The sequence below is a fragment of the Pteronotus mesoamericanus genome, unplaced genomic scaffold (assembly GCF_021234165.1).
Source record: "Pteronotus mesoamericanus isolate MK-2021 breed Mesoamerican mustached bat unplaced genomic scaffold, CSHL_Meso_final contig_177, whole genome shotgun sequence".
NCBI classification, from domain to species: Eukaryota; Metazoa; Chordata; class Mammalia; order Chiroptera; family Mormoopidae; genus Pteronotus; species Pteronotus mesoamericanus.
Window position 1 is genome coordinate 5420103 of NW_026555073.1, and position 17009 is coordinate 5437111.

At 37.0% G+C, this 17009-nt stretch overlaps 1 protein-coding gene across 1 annotated transcript in view; it reads left to right on the plus strand.

Annotated features, from left to right (window-relative positions):
- BRWD3 (bromodomain and WD repeat domain containing 3) overlaps window positions 1-17009 on the plus strand; it is a 109354-nt gene that overhangs the window by 76618 nt on the left and 15727 nt on the right. The window contains exons 25-36 of the mRNA XM_054566650.1: window positions 181-288; window positions 1927-2051; window positions 2368-2450; window positions 3845-3956; window positions 4899-4960; window positions 5062-5217; window positions 6297-6417; window positions 7457-7582; window positions 7670-7748; window positions 13669-13725; window positions 14875-15015; window positions 16011-16085. Coding sequence (XP_054422625.1) covers window positions 181-288; window positions 1927-2051; window positions 2368-2450; window positions 3845-3956; window positions 4899-4960; window positions 5062-5217; window positions 6297-6417; window positions 7457-7582; window positions 7670-7748; window positions 13669-13725; window positions 14875-15015; window positions 16011-16085 — 1245 coding nt within the window. The remainder of the gene's footprint in view (window positions 1-180; window positions 289-1926; window positions 2052-2367; window positions 2451-3844; window positions 3957-4898; window positions 4961-5061; window positions 5218-6296; window positions 6418-7456; window positions 7583-7669; window positions 7749-13668; window positions 13726-14874; window positions 15016-16010; window positions 16086-17009) is intronic.

A 17009-nucleotide genomic window follows, 5' to 3' on the forward strand; every position in this document is an offset into this window, starting at 1 on the left:
TGGGCATAGTACTGAATGAACATCATTTGATGGTGACTCAAGTACAATGATTGTACAAATTTTTAAAAAGTATAATTGTTTGTTGTAAACAGAAGAGGGCATGTGTAGGAATGTATATTGAGATGTATAGAGTTGTTAAACAGGACACTGCTGTTTACCACCTCATGTTCTCTGTTTTAGCTTATCTATTTTAGGCAAGGACATGAAGCTTATGTGCGGGCTGTAAGGAAATCAAAAATATACAGCGTTAATTTACAAAAACAGCCATGGAATAAAATGGATCTCAGGGTAAGTTGGCCAAATTCATTAGCTGTGCAATTGAAGTAGCTTCGGAATTAAGTTACTTGCCCATAGGCTTCTTCTCAGTTTCATGCGTCTCTCACTGTTGCTTGTGTATCCAAGATAAGGTGATTACCATACTCTTATGCAGCCGAGTGATATGGGTCATATTTTATATTTCCTGAAATTTGTATGCCACTTTCAAGCTTCAGGTCCTCTGATGAATAACATTCTTTAATAACAGCAAAGCAGTAGCTCCCTGGTATAGATACTTTCCTCAAAAGCTTTGTACATTCTGGAGGTTCTAAAAACTGACTATGTTTTGTGGACCACAAACACCCTGGAGGTTCTGGCAGCTTTAGGATATAGTAAATATCACAAATGACAAGAACCTCAGAATTTTATGGTGCTTTATGAATTCTCTCTTTTGGTATAGTACCTATGTAGCTACGTTGTATTGACTAAAGTAGGTATACATATTTATAGGGAAGGATTTTCTGCCTAAATTATATTTCTGTATAAATAAGTGTTCATTCATTTATACATATATGTATACAGATAGACATAGGGATACATACTCTATCATTTCTATGTAGATTTACATACCTGTGTCTTTATATTTGTTTTTTTGTGTTTTTTTTTTTTTGTAACTTGGAAAACAAGAGGTGAAAGGGGAATTTTACAGTGGTGTTCCAGGTAAATAAAGGGTTGTTGTGTGAGGGTGCTCAGTAGGAAGGATAAAGAGAGAATGTGTGCATTCACTGAAATAAACATTTAAAACACTTGTCAAAAATTGTATTAAAGTTGTGAGATGCTAAAGTATCTTACCAAGTAACCTTTACATAATCATCTCCTGGTACTTCTGTTTTAAATGGCTAAATGACTAAGGATGTAGACAATTCGGGATGCTATCACCTATTCTGAATCAGGTGAAAGTTAAGGGTTTTTTTGTTTGCTTGTTTTAGAGTCAGGGGAATAAATAAAACATGATTTCTTATTTTACATTCTAGTCCTGTGGTTCCAGGAAATGATAGCAGTCAGCGTGTGTGGTACAAACACCTAAGCTTTGGAATAAGACCTGCGTTTCACTCCCAGCTCTGCTATTGAATAGTTAGTTAGAACAAATCACTGTACCCATGAGGCTCAGTTTTGTCATCTGTTGAGAGTGACTAATAATCAATCAATAAGGGTGATACTGTGAAATAATACTGTAGGTGTTCACAAATGTATGCCATTTCCCCAAACATACCCGTCCGTGTCCACCTGCGTTACTTAACTGTATTTCTGCTAGTGATTCTCAGCTAAACAGAGAGTGAGTCCCCTGGGGAATTTTTAAAAATACATATATGACTGAGCTGTACCCCAGACCTACTGCATTCTATTCTGTAGGAGTAGGAATGTGAAACATGAATTTTAAAAAGTTTCCTGAGGGAATTCTACTGCTTATCCTTGGTTTAGAGCCTGCACTAAACTGCAACCTGTTATTAAGGGTCAAGAGCCATGTCTTACTACCTTTAACACTTAGTGGAGTGCCTGGTATTTGGTGATTATTCAGATAATTTCTAAATTGTTCCAGTAATAATCAATGTAAATGTTAGACAATTATTTATATTGAAAGTAATAGTTTATTGGTGTTCTCATAAATAGGAACAAGAGTTTGTTAAGATTGTAGGAATTAAATATGAGGTTGGACCACCTACGCTCTGCTGCTTGAAGCTTGCATTTCTGGACCCCATTTCAGGCAAAATGACTGGAGAGTCTTTTTCCATTAAGTGAGTAGCTCTGTGTGTGTTTGTGTGTATTAATTCCTGTTTTGTATTCTGCAGAGTACAAGACTTGATGAAAGAGGCTTTACAGTTTTAAAGACTAAGGTTTAATGTTCAATTCTTCCTGTTTGTTTGTTTTTTTTACATGGCTGTTAATGTGTGTGTATATAGCAAATGTATATATTAATGTGTGTGTATATAGCAAAAGTATATTTTAACATTTTGCTTAATGGCTGCATTTTAAACATACATCCCTGAATAGTTAGTAACATATGCTATTATATCCGTATGTTGATTCATAGGTGCTTTACTTTCTGTACAGGTATCATGACATGCCAGATGTCATTGACTTCCTTGTGCTACATCAGTTTTATAATGAAGCCAAAGAAAGGAACTGGCAGATCGGTAAGCATAGAATTCTCAGTTAATAACTATTACGGTTGAGGTAGACTAAGTAACTTTTTAATTCCAGTTCAAGAGAAAGAAACTATAACATGTAGCTGGAAAGAGCTGTTAGCCAAATTACACAAATTAAGTTGAAATTTTTTTCCTCAGTGAGGTTTAGGTGATTTACTGCATACTGCGTAGGTCATATAACCTCTAAACCTTGTGCAAATATCTCATGTATTAGAATACAAACCTGAATTAAAAAGAAAATTATGATATGTCAGTCATCCTGAAATAGTCTTACTATTTGGGCTCTTAAACAGACCGTTACTGATTGTGGTTTTACTTCTTTCTTTCTCCTGTCCCCCCATCCACCATAGCACGCGCTCTCTCTTTCTCCTTCTCTCTTTCTCTCTCTCTCTCCTCTCCACTCTACCTCTTTCATCTCCTATCCTTCCTCTCTCTCTCTTTTCCCCCTCTCTTCCCTTCTCCCACTCTCTTCCTTCCCCCTTGTTAGCTCTTTGATCTTGGGCAAGTTTTTAACCTCTGGGCCTCACTTCCATTATCTTTAAAATGGGAGTCACATGAGACCCCACCTATAAGGTTGATGTGAGCAATCAATTAGTTAATATATAGAAAACACTTAAAATAATACCTTACACAGAGTCAGCACTAGGGAAATGTTTGCTGTTAGTACTTTTAAGTTACTCTTTTTTTTTTTTTGGAAGAAATATTTTTGTCCACAGTGGTTTGCTTTTGTAATCCTTTGCCATTTGGTATGAAGTGATTTTTAAAGGCAAAAAGCAAAAAAAGAAGAAACAACTGTAGTAACATAAGTACAGTAAAGAGGTAGTAGAAATAAAAGGGAAAAAAAAGACAAGAAAAGAAGTAGTGTGCCTAATGGTGTTTTCAGGTAATTAATAAAAGTTAAATTAGCCCTCGTTGATATGGCTCAGTGGATTGAGCCCCGGCCTGCGAACCAAAGAGTCACCAGTTTGATTCCCAGTCAGGGCACCTGCCTGGGTTGCAGGCCAGGTCCCCCGCTGGGGGCGCATGAGATGCAAGCACACATTGATATTTCTTTCCTTCTATTTTTCCCTCATTTCCCCTTTCTCTTAAAATAAATAAATACATAAATCTTTTAAATAAAGTTAAATTATAAGTGATAGCATTTCTATTTAGAAATTATATGGACACATGATTTATTGCAGAAAGATAACTAGTACCTAGAAGTCAAAATCCTTGAAGAAGGTAAAATGTAAAATTCGCTTATCTGGAAAACTCAGATTGAAACCTTTAACAATGTTAGTTACAATGCTACTACTGTATTCAACAAAAAATAGTAATTTAGAGTGGGAACAGAGCTATTATTCTCAAGAGCACTCTTGTAACAATTTCTAAAAACGTTACAGGTGATAGATTCCGCAGCATAATAGATGACGCCTGGTGGTTTGGGACTGTGGAGAGTCAGCAGCCTTTTCAACCAGAGTATCCTGATAGTTCTTTCCAGTGTTACAGTGTTCAGTAAGTACAGTTCCAGTCTTTCATGCCCGATATAATACTGAAGTTCTACATGGACTTTCTAGAAACCCTACCAGGGGTAATATATTTTCATCTGGCTTGACCTACAAGAACTATAACTGTAAGGAAGTAATTGTAGCACCTATAAGGAAGGAATTTGATGAAAAAAACTTTTGGTCCAATTTGTGAAGACAGGTAAATGTCACCAGTAAAACAAAGCAGGAGCTGAAGACGTACTCCTACCTCCCTTATGCCTGTATTTTCTCGCAGTTCTATTTTAGACAAAAAGTACGGCTTTCATTTCACAAAGAATGTTGAAATTAATTCAGTGTTTAAAATAATTGTTACAGCTGGAATATAGCAATGAATATTAGTACCTAGTCTTTTATTTAATGGTGTGAAATCTAGGCAGAAGTGACTGTCTCATGATTAGATGTGGTATTTGCCTACAACATTTACTTTAATTCTTCATGAAATCCCAGGGTTATAATATGACTAATTAATGAAGCTTTCTGGTCAAGAATGATAGGACAAATGTTTATTCTGTGAATATTGACTTTTAGTCTCTATATTGCAGATCAAAAGGGAATAATAAGATTTTGGAGATAGTATAATAGTTGAATCACTTTTTCAAGCTGCAAGGAGCTTTCCAAAGAGATCTTTTTATTCTATACTGTGGCTTAACATTGAATATGTCATTGGTAGGAGTTTTTAAAAAGTCAAGTAAAACTAAGAATAAGCTTATTGCTCTCTAAGTCTCATATTGCTAGACTATGTTTTCTCTATTAGAGGTTTAATATTATCTGCATGTAAGCAAAATTGCACTTTAAGGAAAGCTATTGCTTTTTCCCAAATTTCATCCTCAAGAAGTCATGCAAATTATGCTAGTATGTAAAAGTAATTATCTTGTGAATTTGATTTGTATCTTGTTATTTTTTTTAATAGCTGGGACAATAATGAGAGAGAAAAGATGAGCCCCTGGGATATGGAGCCAATTCCAGAAGGAAGTAAATATGCTTTTAAAAACAAATTCTAATTCTTCTGAAAGAAAACTGACATAGCATGATATTGGAAACTAATTGTTTCTGCTTTTTCTTCTTATACCTAGCTGCCTTTCCAGATGAAGTTGGTGCTGGTGTTCCCGTGTCCCAAGAGGAACTGACTGCTTTGCTCTACAAACCCCAGGAAGGAGAGTGGGGGGCTCATTCCAGAGATGAGGAATGTGAACGGGTTATTCAGGGCATCAACCACCTTCTTTCCCTAGGTATGGTGAATGCGAAAGAATATTGGGAGGATGGGAGGGAACAAGGAAAGGCAGCAGAATTTTACGTTCTGCAAAAGGAAATGCATTTTTTCACTGTACACGTGGAACTCAAGAGGCATGGTGATTGTAGTTTTAATAACATTTTTAGCCCTGGCTGGTGTGGCTCAGTGAATTGGGTGCCGGCCTGCAAACTGAAGGGTTGCAGGTTCGATTCCCAGTCAGGGCCCCTGCCTGGGTTGCGGGTCAGGTCCCCAGTAGGGGTGCACAGGAGGCAACCACACATGGATGTTTCTCTCCTTCTCTTTCTCCCTCCCTTCCCCCCTGTCTAAATATAAATAAATTAAAAAAAAACATTTTTATATGCTTGGCCAAAGTAATGACTGATCAACTTTTTCAGTTCTCTGGTGGCTTATAATAGTGAAGGCAGATAAAAGGTGTCTTTTATTTTCTTGAGTCACTTTGGCTCTGTAACTGGTTCATGAGCCTGAGTTTGGTTTCTTCGATAAAGACAACGGGTGAGGAATATATTTTGTTAAAATAACTAGCTATATTTTCTAAAACTTATCACTTGAGACATTTGGAATTTATCCAGAAAATACATAAATTTGAAGTTAAACACATTGCTCTTTTAATTTTGTCTCATTTTATGTGATTGTATCATGCGAGTCTCAGATGTTACGTCCAAATAAAAATAATAAAATATAGCCCAGGCTGCTGTTGCTCAGTGGATTGAGCACTGGCCTGTGAACCAGAAGGTCTCCGGTTCGATTCCCAGTCAGGGCACATGCCTGGGTTGTGGGCCAGGTCCCCAGTCAGGGGTGCGTGAAAGGCAACCACACATTGATGCTTCTCTCCCTCTTTGTCCCTCTCTTCCCTTCTCTCTAAAAAAAAATAAATAAGTAAAATCTTTTTAAAAGATTAAAATAATAATAATAAAATATAACAGTATTGGTCTAGTATCTGCATAATCGAATCATCATTTTATTGGCCCCCCCTTCTTGTGTATATAAGCTTTGTTTGTTAATATGAAATGTTAGTGTTCTTTATCGCCCTCTTTCTTGATTTTTGTCCTATCGTAGATTTCGCCAGCCCTTTTGCTGTTCCCGTGGATCTCAGTGCCTATCCCTTGTATTGTACTGTAGTTGCATATCCAACTGACCTCAACACCATCAGGCGAAGACTTGAAAATCGCTTTTACAGGTCTGTTTAGTTCTATCATGTACTATAAAGTTCATAGCTTTATGTCTTTTGCTTTTCTCTTTGCACAATCATACACTGAGATCTTTGTTTTCATAGTTTAAATATTCAAAAAGAGCCACCTCAACATTTCTTCTAAAAATATGGAATGCTAATTTCCCTTTATTCAGTAGATTTTCTTTTTTCCAGGGTAAGCAGAGGTATGAAGGGAATGAAGTCCAGGGAGGACATTATGAGTAATACTAATCATGTGTGAAAGAAAAGCTAGTTAACTTTAGTGTTTATTAAAGGCAGATTAAGTCGTTTGTAGGTTCATCATAATTAAGGTGCTGCAGAGACTCTGAGCATGTTTAAATGCCCTGTTGGGCAAATTAAGCTGCAGCTAATTAGATTTAATTAGCAGCCCTGAAATGTGCATAGACAAAGAGCCAGGTAATTTTTTTCCCCTTGATTTTAGTTGGGAGTAGAGTGACTGTGGGAAAGCAGAGGGGGTGGGGGCACTGAACTGGTTTTAACTAGTTGGTGTGTCTTATAACATTACCTGTAATTTTGTTCAATAATATACAAGTGTATCCTAAGAGAAACTAGATAAAAACTTGTCCTTTTATCTAACCTGTTTTCTTTCTTGCTCTTCTTTATCTCTCTCTTCCTCTAAAAACTAAACATCCTTTTAACTTTTTATCTAAACAGTTTGTTTTTGTTGATTTGTATTTGGTCAGCTCACTGTTGACCCATAATGCCCTGGGCCAGTTCTTTTCCAAGTTTTAACATGCAGACCGGTAGTACTAATTTCCTGCCTGCGCTTCAAATACTGTAACTATAGACCCTTATTAGCTCACGTCTGTCACACACATGTTAGTTACATACATATACTGGAACACATTTGACATATTATTAAACGTCTGGTTGTTCTATTGTATATTGAATATTGTATATTTCTAGAATAAAAGAAGGTATTTTTCTTTTTTAAAATTCCAGTTTACTTTCAGCATTATTTTATATTATTTTCAGGCATAACAGAACGTATTTTTTTATTTCATAGGAGAATATCAGCATTAATGTGGGAGGTGCGCTACATTGAACACAATGCCAGGACTTTCAATGAGCCAGATAGTCCTATAGTAAAAGCAGCCAAAATTGTAACTGATGTCTTACTTCGCTTTATTGGGTAAGAAGCAGTTTTATCTTCCCTAGGAACTGACTTCAGATTTTGTATAATGGATTGAAATGCATTTTGACTTATTATATTTCTTAGGGACCAGAGCTGTACTGATATACTGGATACTTACAATAAAATTAAAGCAGAAGAACTAAACAGTAGTGATGCAGAGGAGGTAAGAATCGCAGCATGATTAGTAGGCATGTACTCCTTTTCTGTTATTTGAAGTACAGTAAATAGGACATGGAGGTATTAATAAGAATGAAGCTAATTTTTGAAAGCTGGCCGAGCACCTACATCTTTCTATTTCCATTTTATCTTTATATTTTTAACTGTATTTTTATTGTTTGCACTATTACAGGTGCCCCCATTTTCCTCCCCTTTGCCCCCCTTCCCTCTGGCCATCCCCACACTGTTGTTTGTGTCCATGGGTCATGCATGTATGTTCTATGGCTAATTCCTTCCTCTTTCATCTAGCTCCTGTGTTAAGTGCAGGTATGTTTACAAGGCTTATATCCTCTTGTTGGATCGATCCCTTTAGTGCTATGCAGTGACCTTCTTTGTCTTTCATTGTGGCCTTTTTGGAAGTCTCTTTTGTCAGATATAAGTCCTGCTACCCCAGCTTTTTTCATTACCATTTGCATGGAATATTTTCTTCCATTTCTTCACTTTCAGCCTCTGTGAGTGTTTGATGAACCTTTAATCTGTTCACGTTTAAGGTTATTATTATTATTTTTTCTTCCCCCTCATTACTGTTAGGGTTATTATTGATAGGTACTTATTTATTGCCATGTTTTTATTTACACCTACATTACCCTCTCTCTCTATTCTTCTTAAAGCAATCCCTTTAACATTCCTCGCAGTGCTGGTTTGGTGGCATTGAACCCCTTTAGCCTCTTTCTGATTGGGAAGCACTTTATTTTGCCTTCAATTTTAAGTAATAGCCTTGCTGGGTAGAGTAGTCTTCATTGCAAAGTATTCACTTTGAATACCTCTTGTCAGTCCCTTCTGGCCTGAAATGTTTCTGTTGAGAAATCATCTGACAGCCTCATGGGAGTTCCCTTGTTAGGTAACTGTCTCTCTCTTGCTGTCTTTAAGATTTTCTCTTTGTCTTTAACTTTTGCTATTTTCAATGTGTCCTGATGTAAGTGTCTTTGGTTTCATCCTTATTTGGGATTCTCTGTGCTTCCTGAAATTGTGTGATTTTTTTCCTTCACCAGGTTAGGGACGTTTTCTGCCATTATTTCTTCAAACATGCTCTGTATTCCTTGCTCACTCTCTTCTCCTTTTGGTACCCCTATGATGTGATGTTACAATTGATGTCATCCCAGGTTTTCCTTCGACTTTCCTCATTTCTCTTAATTCTCTTTTCATTTTGATGCTCTCCTTGGTGCTTACTCTATCTTGTCCTATAATTTGCTGATTTGATCCTCTGCTTCATTTAACCTGCGGTTGATTCCTTCATTTCAAATATTGTGTTCCTCATTTGTGACTGGTTCTTTTTTATGGTGTCTGTGTCCTTTTTAATGCTTACTATGTTCGTTTAAGTTCTCATGAGATCATCCATTCTTCCACTAAGGTCCTTGACCATCCTTATAACTATTAGCTTAAACTCTGGATCTGATATTTTAGTTGTTTCTGTTTCATTCATTTCACTTAATTCTTTTTCTAGGAATTTCTCTTGTTTTTTGGGGGGCACTTTTCTTTGTCTTTCCATTTTGTCTCTGTGTATTAGGTAGATCTGCCATGACCCCCACACTTGTTATGATGGCTTTATGGCGAAGGCGTCTTGTTGGCCTTAGTGGCACCACCTTCTAGATCACCTGAGCTTGGTGCTCCAAGTATGTTTCTTGTGGGTTATGTGTGCCCTCCTGTTGCAGTTACTGCTTCAATGCTGTTGACCCTTCGGTGGGTGGAGTTGACCCTTCGGCAGGTGGAGTTGACCCTTCAGGCTGGTTGACTGTAAGAGTAAACCTTGATCACTGTTGGATGAGTCACTGTGCAGGGCTGCCCCCCGAATCGGGGTTTTTGCAGCAGGGTCTGGTTTCTGCTGGAAGCCCCCTTTGGGTGTGCCCCTTATGTAGTAGTTAGGTCTAACTCTGATGAGGTCTGAAGCCCACAACTGGTGGTGTTGGCTCTGGGCCCACTTGGGTAGGGTTCACGTACCGGTCGCTATTAGACCTTGTGCATTACTGGTCTTGGGCTACCTGCCTGTAGTGACCATGCTGTTCACTGTTTGTGTTTTCATCTCCTGGGCCCGAGTATGTGTGTGAAGGGAGAATCTATGTAAAAGATTTGGCTTCTTCCAGCGTAGAGCTGTGGACAGATGCGTAAAAGACTTAGGTTCCCTGAGGTTGCCTGGTCTCCCTCCAGAGCCTTCCAAAGAGAGTGTAGAATGAGCCCAGGCTTGCTGGGCCCCCTACTTGGGGATCACATGGTCAGGCACTCAATGAACCTGCTTCAATGCCCAACCACTCAGTTTTTGCCAAAGTCTCCAACTCTGGTTCCACATAGGGGGAGCTCGCTGCAGGTTCAGGTTGGGTGTGGGCAGCCATCCCCTCTTCAGGAGCAAGCCCAGCTGCCCTGGGTTCAAGGGGATACATCAAAAGAGTCTCCCTTTGGGAATGATACCAGCCAAGCCCACAGAATGGGGTTATGTACTTTGTCCAAGGCATAGATAACAGCCTCTCATATGTACCCAGACAGGGGACAAAACCCGCAACCTAGGCATGTGCCCTGACCAGGAGTCGAACCTATGACCTTTCAGTCTACCAGATGATGCTCCAACCAACTGAGCCACACTGGCCAGGGCAAACCAGTTTTTTCTTAATGAAATGAAATTAGTATTGTCAGCAAACCCTCCCATCTGATTTCCCCACCCAGCCATACCCCTAATGTACATAAAGCCATTTGTGACTGGAGACCGAGAGAAGCAAAAAACAAGATAAGAGCCTGAAACAATAATGGAGAATGATAATTGAAAAGTCTTTCGTGAAGACAATTCATCCCATGGATGAGTGACACAGATTTGCTGGATTCTATTGCAGTGGCTAATGCACAGAGATATGTCAAATGTTTATATTGTCTCTGCTCTTAATCTTCACATGACAGATAAATCTTCATTGTCTTCTACTCTTTAATCAAAGTGTACCTGACTAGAAAAGGTTGTATTATTGGGGCTAAATGTTACCTACGTAATAAAAACTTAAATATGTAAATTAGATATTATCCTCCTGAAACTAATGAAAAATTTTTCATTCTTATTTCACGTAGCAGGAATTTCTCCTCAGAGTAAGCACTACTCGGGTTAGACTAGAAAATAAAAGTAGAAGATAATGCAACAATTTTCTTTTTTGATGAGAGAGTTTAAGTTCTACTGTCTAAGGAAATTTTAATCATACAATACAGTGTTGCCAAGTGCAGTAACCATGTTTTATTTTAGATCCTTAGATTCTCAGACCTTACTCATCGTACAGCAGTAAGTTGGTGCCTTTTTCCCAACCTCTCCCTATTTTCTGTACTTCCCAGTCCTTGGCAGTATTTGACTTTCTCTGTCTGGCTTATTCCACTTAGCGTAATGCCACTGAGGTTTATCTTTGTTGTCACAAATGACAAGATTACCTTCTTAAGACTGAATAATATCCCATTGTGTGTGTGTGCGCGCGCACGCACGCGCATCCATATCAATCACAGCTTCTTCACTCTTCTGTTCCTAGGCCTTTATGTTGTTTTGATATGTTGGCTATTGTGAATAACGCAGCAGCAAACAGGGGAGTGCAGTTTTATCCTTTTGATATTCTGTTTTCACTTCATATAAATATATATAGAAGTGGGATTGCTAGATCATGTGATAGTTCTGTTTTTAAATTTTTGAGGCACTTCCATACTGTTTTCTATTTATATTCCCACCAGCAGTGCACAAGTTTTTCCTTCTCTTCACATCCTCTCCGGCACTTGTTATCTCTTATGTTTTTGATGCTAGACATTCTGAGAGGCATGAAGTGATAACTCATTGTGGTTTTCATTTGCATTTTCCAGATGGTTAGTGATGTTGACCATCTTTTCATGGACCTGGTGACCATTTGGATATCTTCTTGGGAAAAATGTCTATTCAGTCCCTCTGCCCATTTTTTAACTGATTTTTTTTTTTTTTGCTTTTGAGTTAGATGAGTTTTAAACCCTTTATCAGATATATGATTTGCAAATATTTTTTCCCTTTCAGTAGATTGCGTTTCATTTTGTTGATGGTTTCCTTTGCTGTGCAGAAAGGCATTTTAGTGTGATGCAGTCCCAGTTGTTTGTTTTTGCTTTGGTTTGCTTGCTTTGCTTTTGTTGCCTTTCAGTTTTTGTCAAATACTAAAAATTATTTCTAAGACCTTTGTCAAAGAGCTTACCCCCTGTGCTTTCTGGAGTTTTATGTTTTCCTGTCTTACATCCAAGTTTTAAATTTATTTTGACATGAGTTTTATGTATGGTGTAAGATAAAGTTCCAATTTCATTTTTAGCATGTGGATATCTAATTTCTCAGCATAATTTATTGAATGGACTATTTTTTCCTCATTGTATACTCTTGGCTCCTTTGTTGTAAATGAATTCACTATATATGCATAAGTTTACTTCTGTGCTCTCTATTCTGTTCCATTGATCTATGTGTCTGTTTTTCTTTTGCCAATACCATACTGTTTTGATTACTATAGCTTTCCTAATATAATTTGAAATTAAGAAGTATGGCGCGTATATCATTTTTTTTCTGTCTCAAGATTGCTTTGGCTATTAGAAGTCTTGTGGTCCCGTACTAATTTTTGGAGTGTCTTTTTTTTCTATTTTTATGAAAAATACCATTGTAATTGATGGGCGCTGCATTGGATCTGTAATTTGCTTTGGGACGTATGGGCATTTTAAAAATATTAATTCATCTAACTCATTAGCACAAAGTGTCTTTCAATGTACTTGCATTTTCTTCATTTTCTTTCATCAGTGTCTTATACTTTTCAGTGTACAGCTCTTTGGTTCAATTGTGTCAAGGTTTTTAAATTCCTTTCAGTGCAGTTTAGATGGGATTGTTTTCTTATTTTCTCTGTTAGTGTCTAGAAACACAGCTTGTCTTTATATAATTATGTATCCTGCAACTTTATAAATTTACCTGATTAGTGCTAACAGTTTCTCGGTACAGTCTTTAGGGTTTATATGTTTAATATCATGTCATCTGCTAATAGAGACAGTTTTACTTTTTCCTTTCTGATTTGGATGTCTTTTGCTTTTCTTGCCTAATTGCTCTAGCTAGGACTTCCAGCACTGTATTAAATAAACATGAGTAGGGTGCACATCCTTATCCTGTTCCTGGTCTTAGAGGAAAGGCTTTCAGCTTTTCACTGGTGACCATAATGTTAGCTGTGGGCTTGTCACATAAGGCCTCTATGTTGATGAATGCTTCCTCCTCTAAACCTAACTTGTTGAGAGTTTCTATCAAGAACAGATATGCCCTCCTCAGAGTGACACTCCTTGGGTTATAAGAGGAAATTCAAATAAAATTTAATTCAACAACTTTGTTCAGTAGAAAAGGGTACCAATAGCTCATGAGCTACTTTTTTTTCCTCCTAGGCATTACCTATGTGTTTTCCCATCACCAGGTGAATAGTGGTGTGTGGGCCTTGCCTCTGTGTACTAAAAAAACTAAATCTTAGATTTTAATGCACATTTTTATTTTCCCTATAGAAAAAAATGTATTTCTTGAAATAATCAAAAAATGAATCATGAGTAATTCCCGGTTATAGTATATTAAGTTATCATGTCGTATAAAGTAAGTTCTATTTAGGTACAGTTCAGATACCAATCACTATGCTTTCTTCCTCATTTCCTATTCTGATGTAAAGACAAATCCTACTTACTGTTATTCTCCCAGTGTATCTTCCAACTTGTATACAGCATATAGTCAGTATTTGGAGTGAGTCTCCTTGCAAACTTTGTTCTGCTGCCTGCTCCAGTAAGGGAGTTAATTGTGATTGTGCTTGCCATTTTTTGGTAAATGTTTATGTAATTTATATGAGTTTGAATGTAATACAATGTCTCCTTCCTCTCTTCCCTTTTAATGTTAGGATACAGAAATGGTTGATTTAGATTCCGACGGCCCTGGTACTTCATCTGGAAGAAGGGTGAGTGAATAAATGAGAAAAATTCTCAGGGTTCCTGTGTCAGGGGTCCCTAAGACCCACTCCATATGTTTCAAAAGTTTCTAGAAAGGCTCGGAGTACTCAAGATATGTAGCTATTACTCACTGCTGAGTTTTATTGCAGTGACTCAGTGAGGATACACAGCTGGATCACAGGGGAAAAGACACAAGGCAAAGTCTGGAAGAATCCATGTGCAGGCTTCTTCATGCTCTCTCCCTCCCAGAGGGGCCACACGGAGCACACTCCTCCCCCAGCAGTGAAAATGGAACAACATGTGTGTGATTAGAGACTCAGCCCCTAAAGAATTTATTGGGAGATGGTTATGTCGAAACCATCTGACTAGCACATGCTAAGATTCCAGACTCCCAGAATGCAGGAAAGCACAGGAAAAGTATCAACACAGATCACATTATTTGTAAAAAACACACAGATACAGTAGAGCACCTTTATTATTTTGGAAACAATTCAAGTGCCAGGTTCCCAGCTGCCAGACACAGGACAACCTTGCAAGCAAGCCATACTAAAGATAGCAGTCTCAGGTCTGTTATGTTAACTCTGTACTTCATACTTTCCCTCTGTAATAATTAGACAATTATTTGGTCTGCATGAGGGAAAAATTTCCTTTGAAATATTGAAAGAGAGCATATAAAAAAGGCATTGAATAGTAAAGGCCATCATTTATCATGACCATAGAGGACTTACATACATGCATGCATACATACATGCATATATATGTAGTTCAAGTGTTATTTTGAGAAGATTGTGGGATTATGGTGCTATAATCCAGTATACTTAACTACGAGCATGTATTAAGGCATTAGAATCTTTAACCTTGTGAAACAAAAATAATTTGTTCCCGTGTTTATTTGAGGTTTATATTTTCTTTTTTTCCAGGTTTATATTTTCTTAAAATGAAAGTTCACAGTAACAGAATTCTTGCTATTTTTATGACTATAATATCTAGTTTGTGTTTGTTTATATCTTTCCAGGGAGAGTGATGTCTAATCTAAACTAAGAAACCTTTAAATAGCAGTCACACTATCTTGCATAGATATATTAACATTAGAAAAAACGAGAAAAATCAAGAGTTAAGAAAAGAGCTTTTACATATAATTCTATTAAAATCTACAGGTCAACTGCCGAGGCAGAAGACAGTCTTTAAAGTGTAATCCCGACGCTTGGAGAAAACAATGCAAAGAACTGTTGAGCCTCATTTATGAACGTGAAGACTCAGAGCCATTTCGACAGCCAGCTGATCATCTTTCTCACCCAGTAAGCAGACAGCTGTTTAAGTAATTGCCAATATGTAATTTCCCATTAATGGCTGCTAACACCCTGTTATGAGCCACTTTTCCCCTTCCTTCCTGTCTTGTTTCTCTCCTGTGTTCCTTCCTTCCACTTCCTTCTTTGTTTATCTTTGAATTGTGAAAGTGGGTGGTTTGATTAGTCATGACTTGTTAAAATGCCTGTCATGTACTTTGTGTGTAAATTACATGTTTATAAACCAAATTTGAATCTAAATATCTTTGCTGATGATGTGTTATAGAATTATATAATTAACCAATGTTGCCCCAGTAAATATAATTAAAAGATAAATATCTTTGCAATACCTTCCTGCTTTTATTTTGGATATCTGTTTTATATATTCTACTAACTTCTAATATACTTTTACACACTGTAGACCCTTGATAACATATGTCAGCCTTATGCTCATAATTAGTTATGTTTAATTTATATTAATAATTTAAATATTATATGTTATGCAATATGATCACTTAGTTAACCAACATACCTTATTACTTCTCATCAAAGATATAAGCATGAGAACTTCAATTATAGGATTCCTTTTCTAACAGTATTATCGATTTATATCTTGAATAATCTTTTAGTATAGATAACAAATCAATTTTAATTTATTCAGAGAAAAAGTACAGCAATATTTCAGAAATACATGATATCATCCTCTGAAATTAGTAAACATCACTATTTTCTACTTTCACAGGTTTAATTTGGGAAAAAATTATTCAAATAGTGAACAAGATTAGGTTCAACAAAGCTTGCTTTGTAGAGAGTCTGGGTACAATAAGTTAGTCTTGTATTTTCATAGGAGAGGGTAACGGTGAATGTAGAATTTGTTCATGTTGAAATACAGTCAATAAAAACTTTTGTCCTATTTATGGATCTTTGAACCTTAAATAATAATTGTATTACAATTCTTGATACTTGTTGTGGTCTAAAAACACAATATATCTTCTTCACCCTAATAGGGCCATCAAGAGCAAGAGGGGGAACCCTCAGGGTCAATTGTTCTGGAAAGACAAGAAGATCCATCTCTTTCTGAGGTAGGCCAAGTAGACACATACTGGTTATTTTTTACGTTGTTTTACTTTATAAAATCTCCATACTGTAAATAAAACTTGTATAATTTTCAAAGCTGTTTTCCCAACTCTGTTCACTCCCTTTTTACCTTTGTTTGATTTTTTTGGTTGTTTATGTTTTGTTTCTTAAATCAGCACATGTTCTGAAGAGGATTCTTTGGCCCCCACCCGTGTGGCTCAGTGGGTTGGGCTTCCTCCTGCAAAGTGAAAGGTCTCTGGTTTGAATCCTGGTCAGGGCACATGCCTGGGTTGCAGGCTGCTCCCTCCCCCCACGTCCCCGCCGCCCCCCCCCCCCGCCGCCGCCTCCGGGTTGAGGGTGTGCAAGAGGCAACTGATGGATGTTTCTCTTGCACATTGGTGTTTCCCTCCCTCTCTTTCTCCCTCCCTTCTCCTTCTTTAAAAATAAATAAATAAAATCTTTTTAATAAAGAATGTTCTTTGTACCATCTGTATAGATGGTAGGTGTTTATTTGTTTCTAAAAAACTAAAGCTACTGAAGCAGAGTAGAAAACATCAATTACACAATATAATTAGGTCTGTATTACAGCTGATTATTCCCACTGGGATTCATCATACTACACAGAGTTCCAACATTTTTATTCTATGAAAATTTTTGTTCCCATAAATCATGCTGTGTTGAAATAGACTTGATTTTTATGATTTAAGCAAGAAAATTTTAAAAAAGACATATTAAGAGCAATTTTGGTTTCTCCCACTTTAAAAATATATATATATATATTTTTTGCTTTAACCAGTTTATTGGTGCTCCCAAATACATGGTATTTCCAAGTATTCTTCAGAGCAAAAAATTGTTATCAAGGATCATTTAAAGCTGCATTTCTCTTATTATGAGTGAAGTTTAATAGCTTTTCCTATGTCCATGGGTCA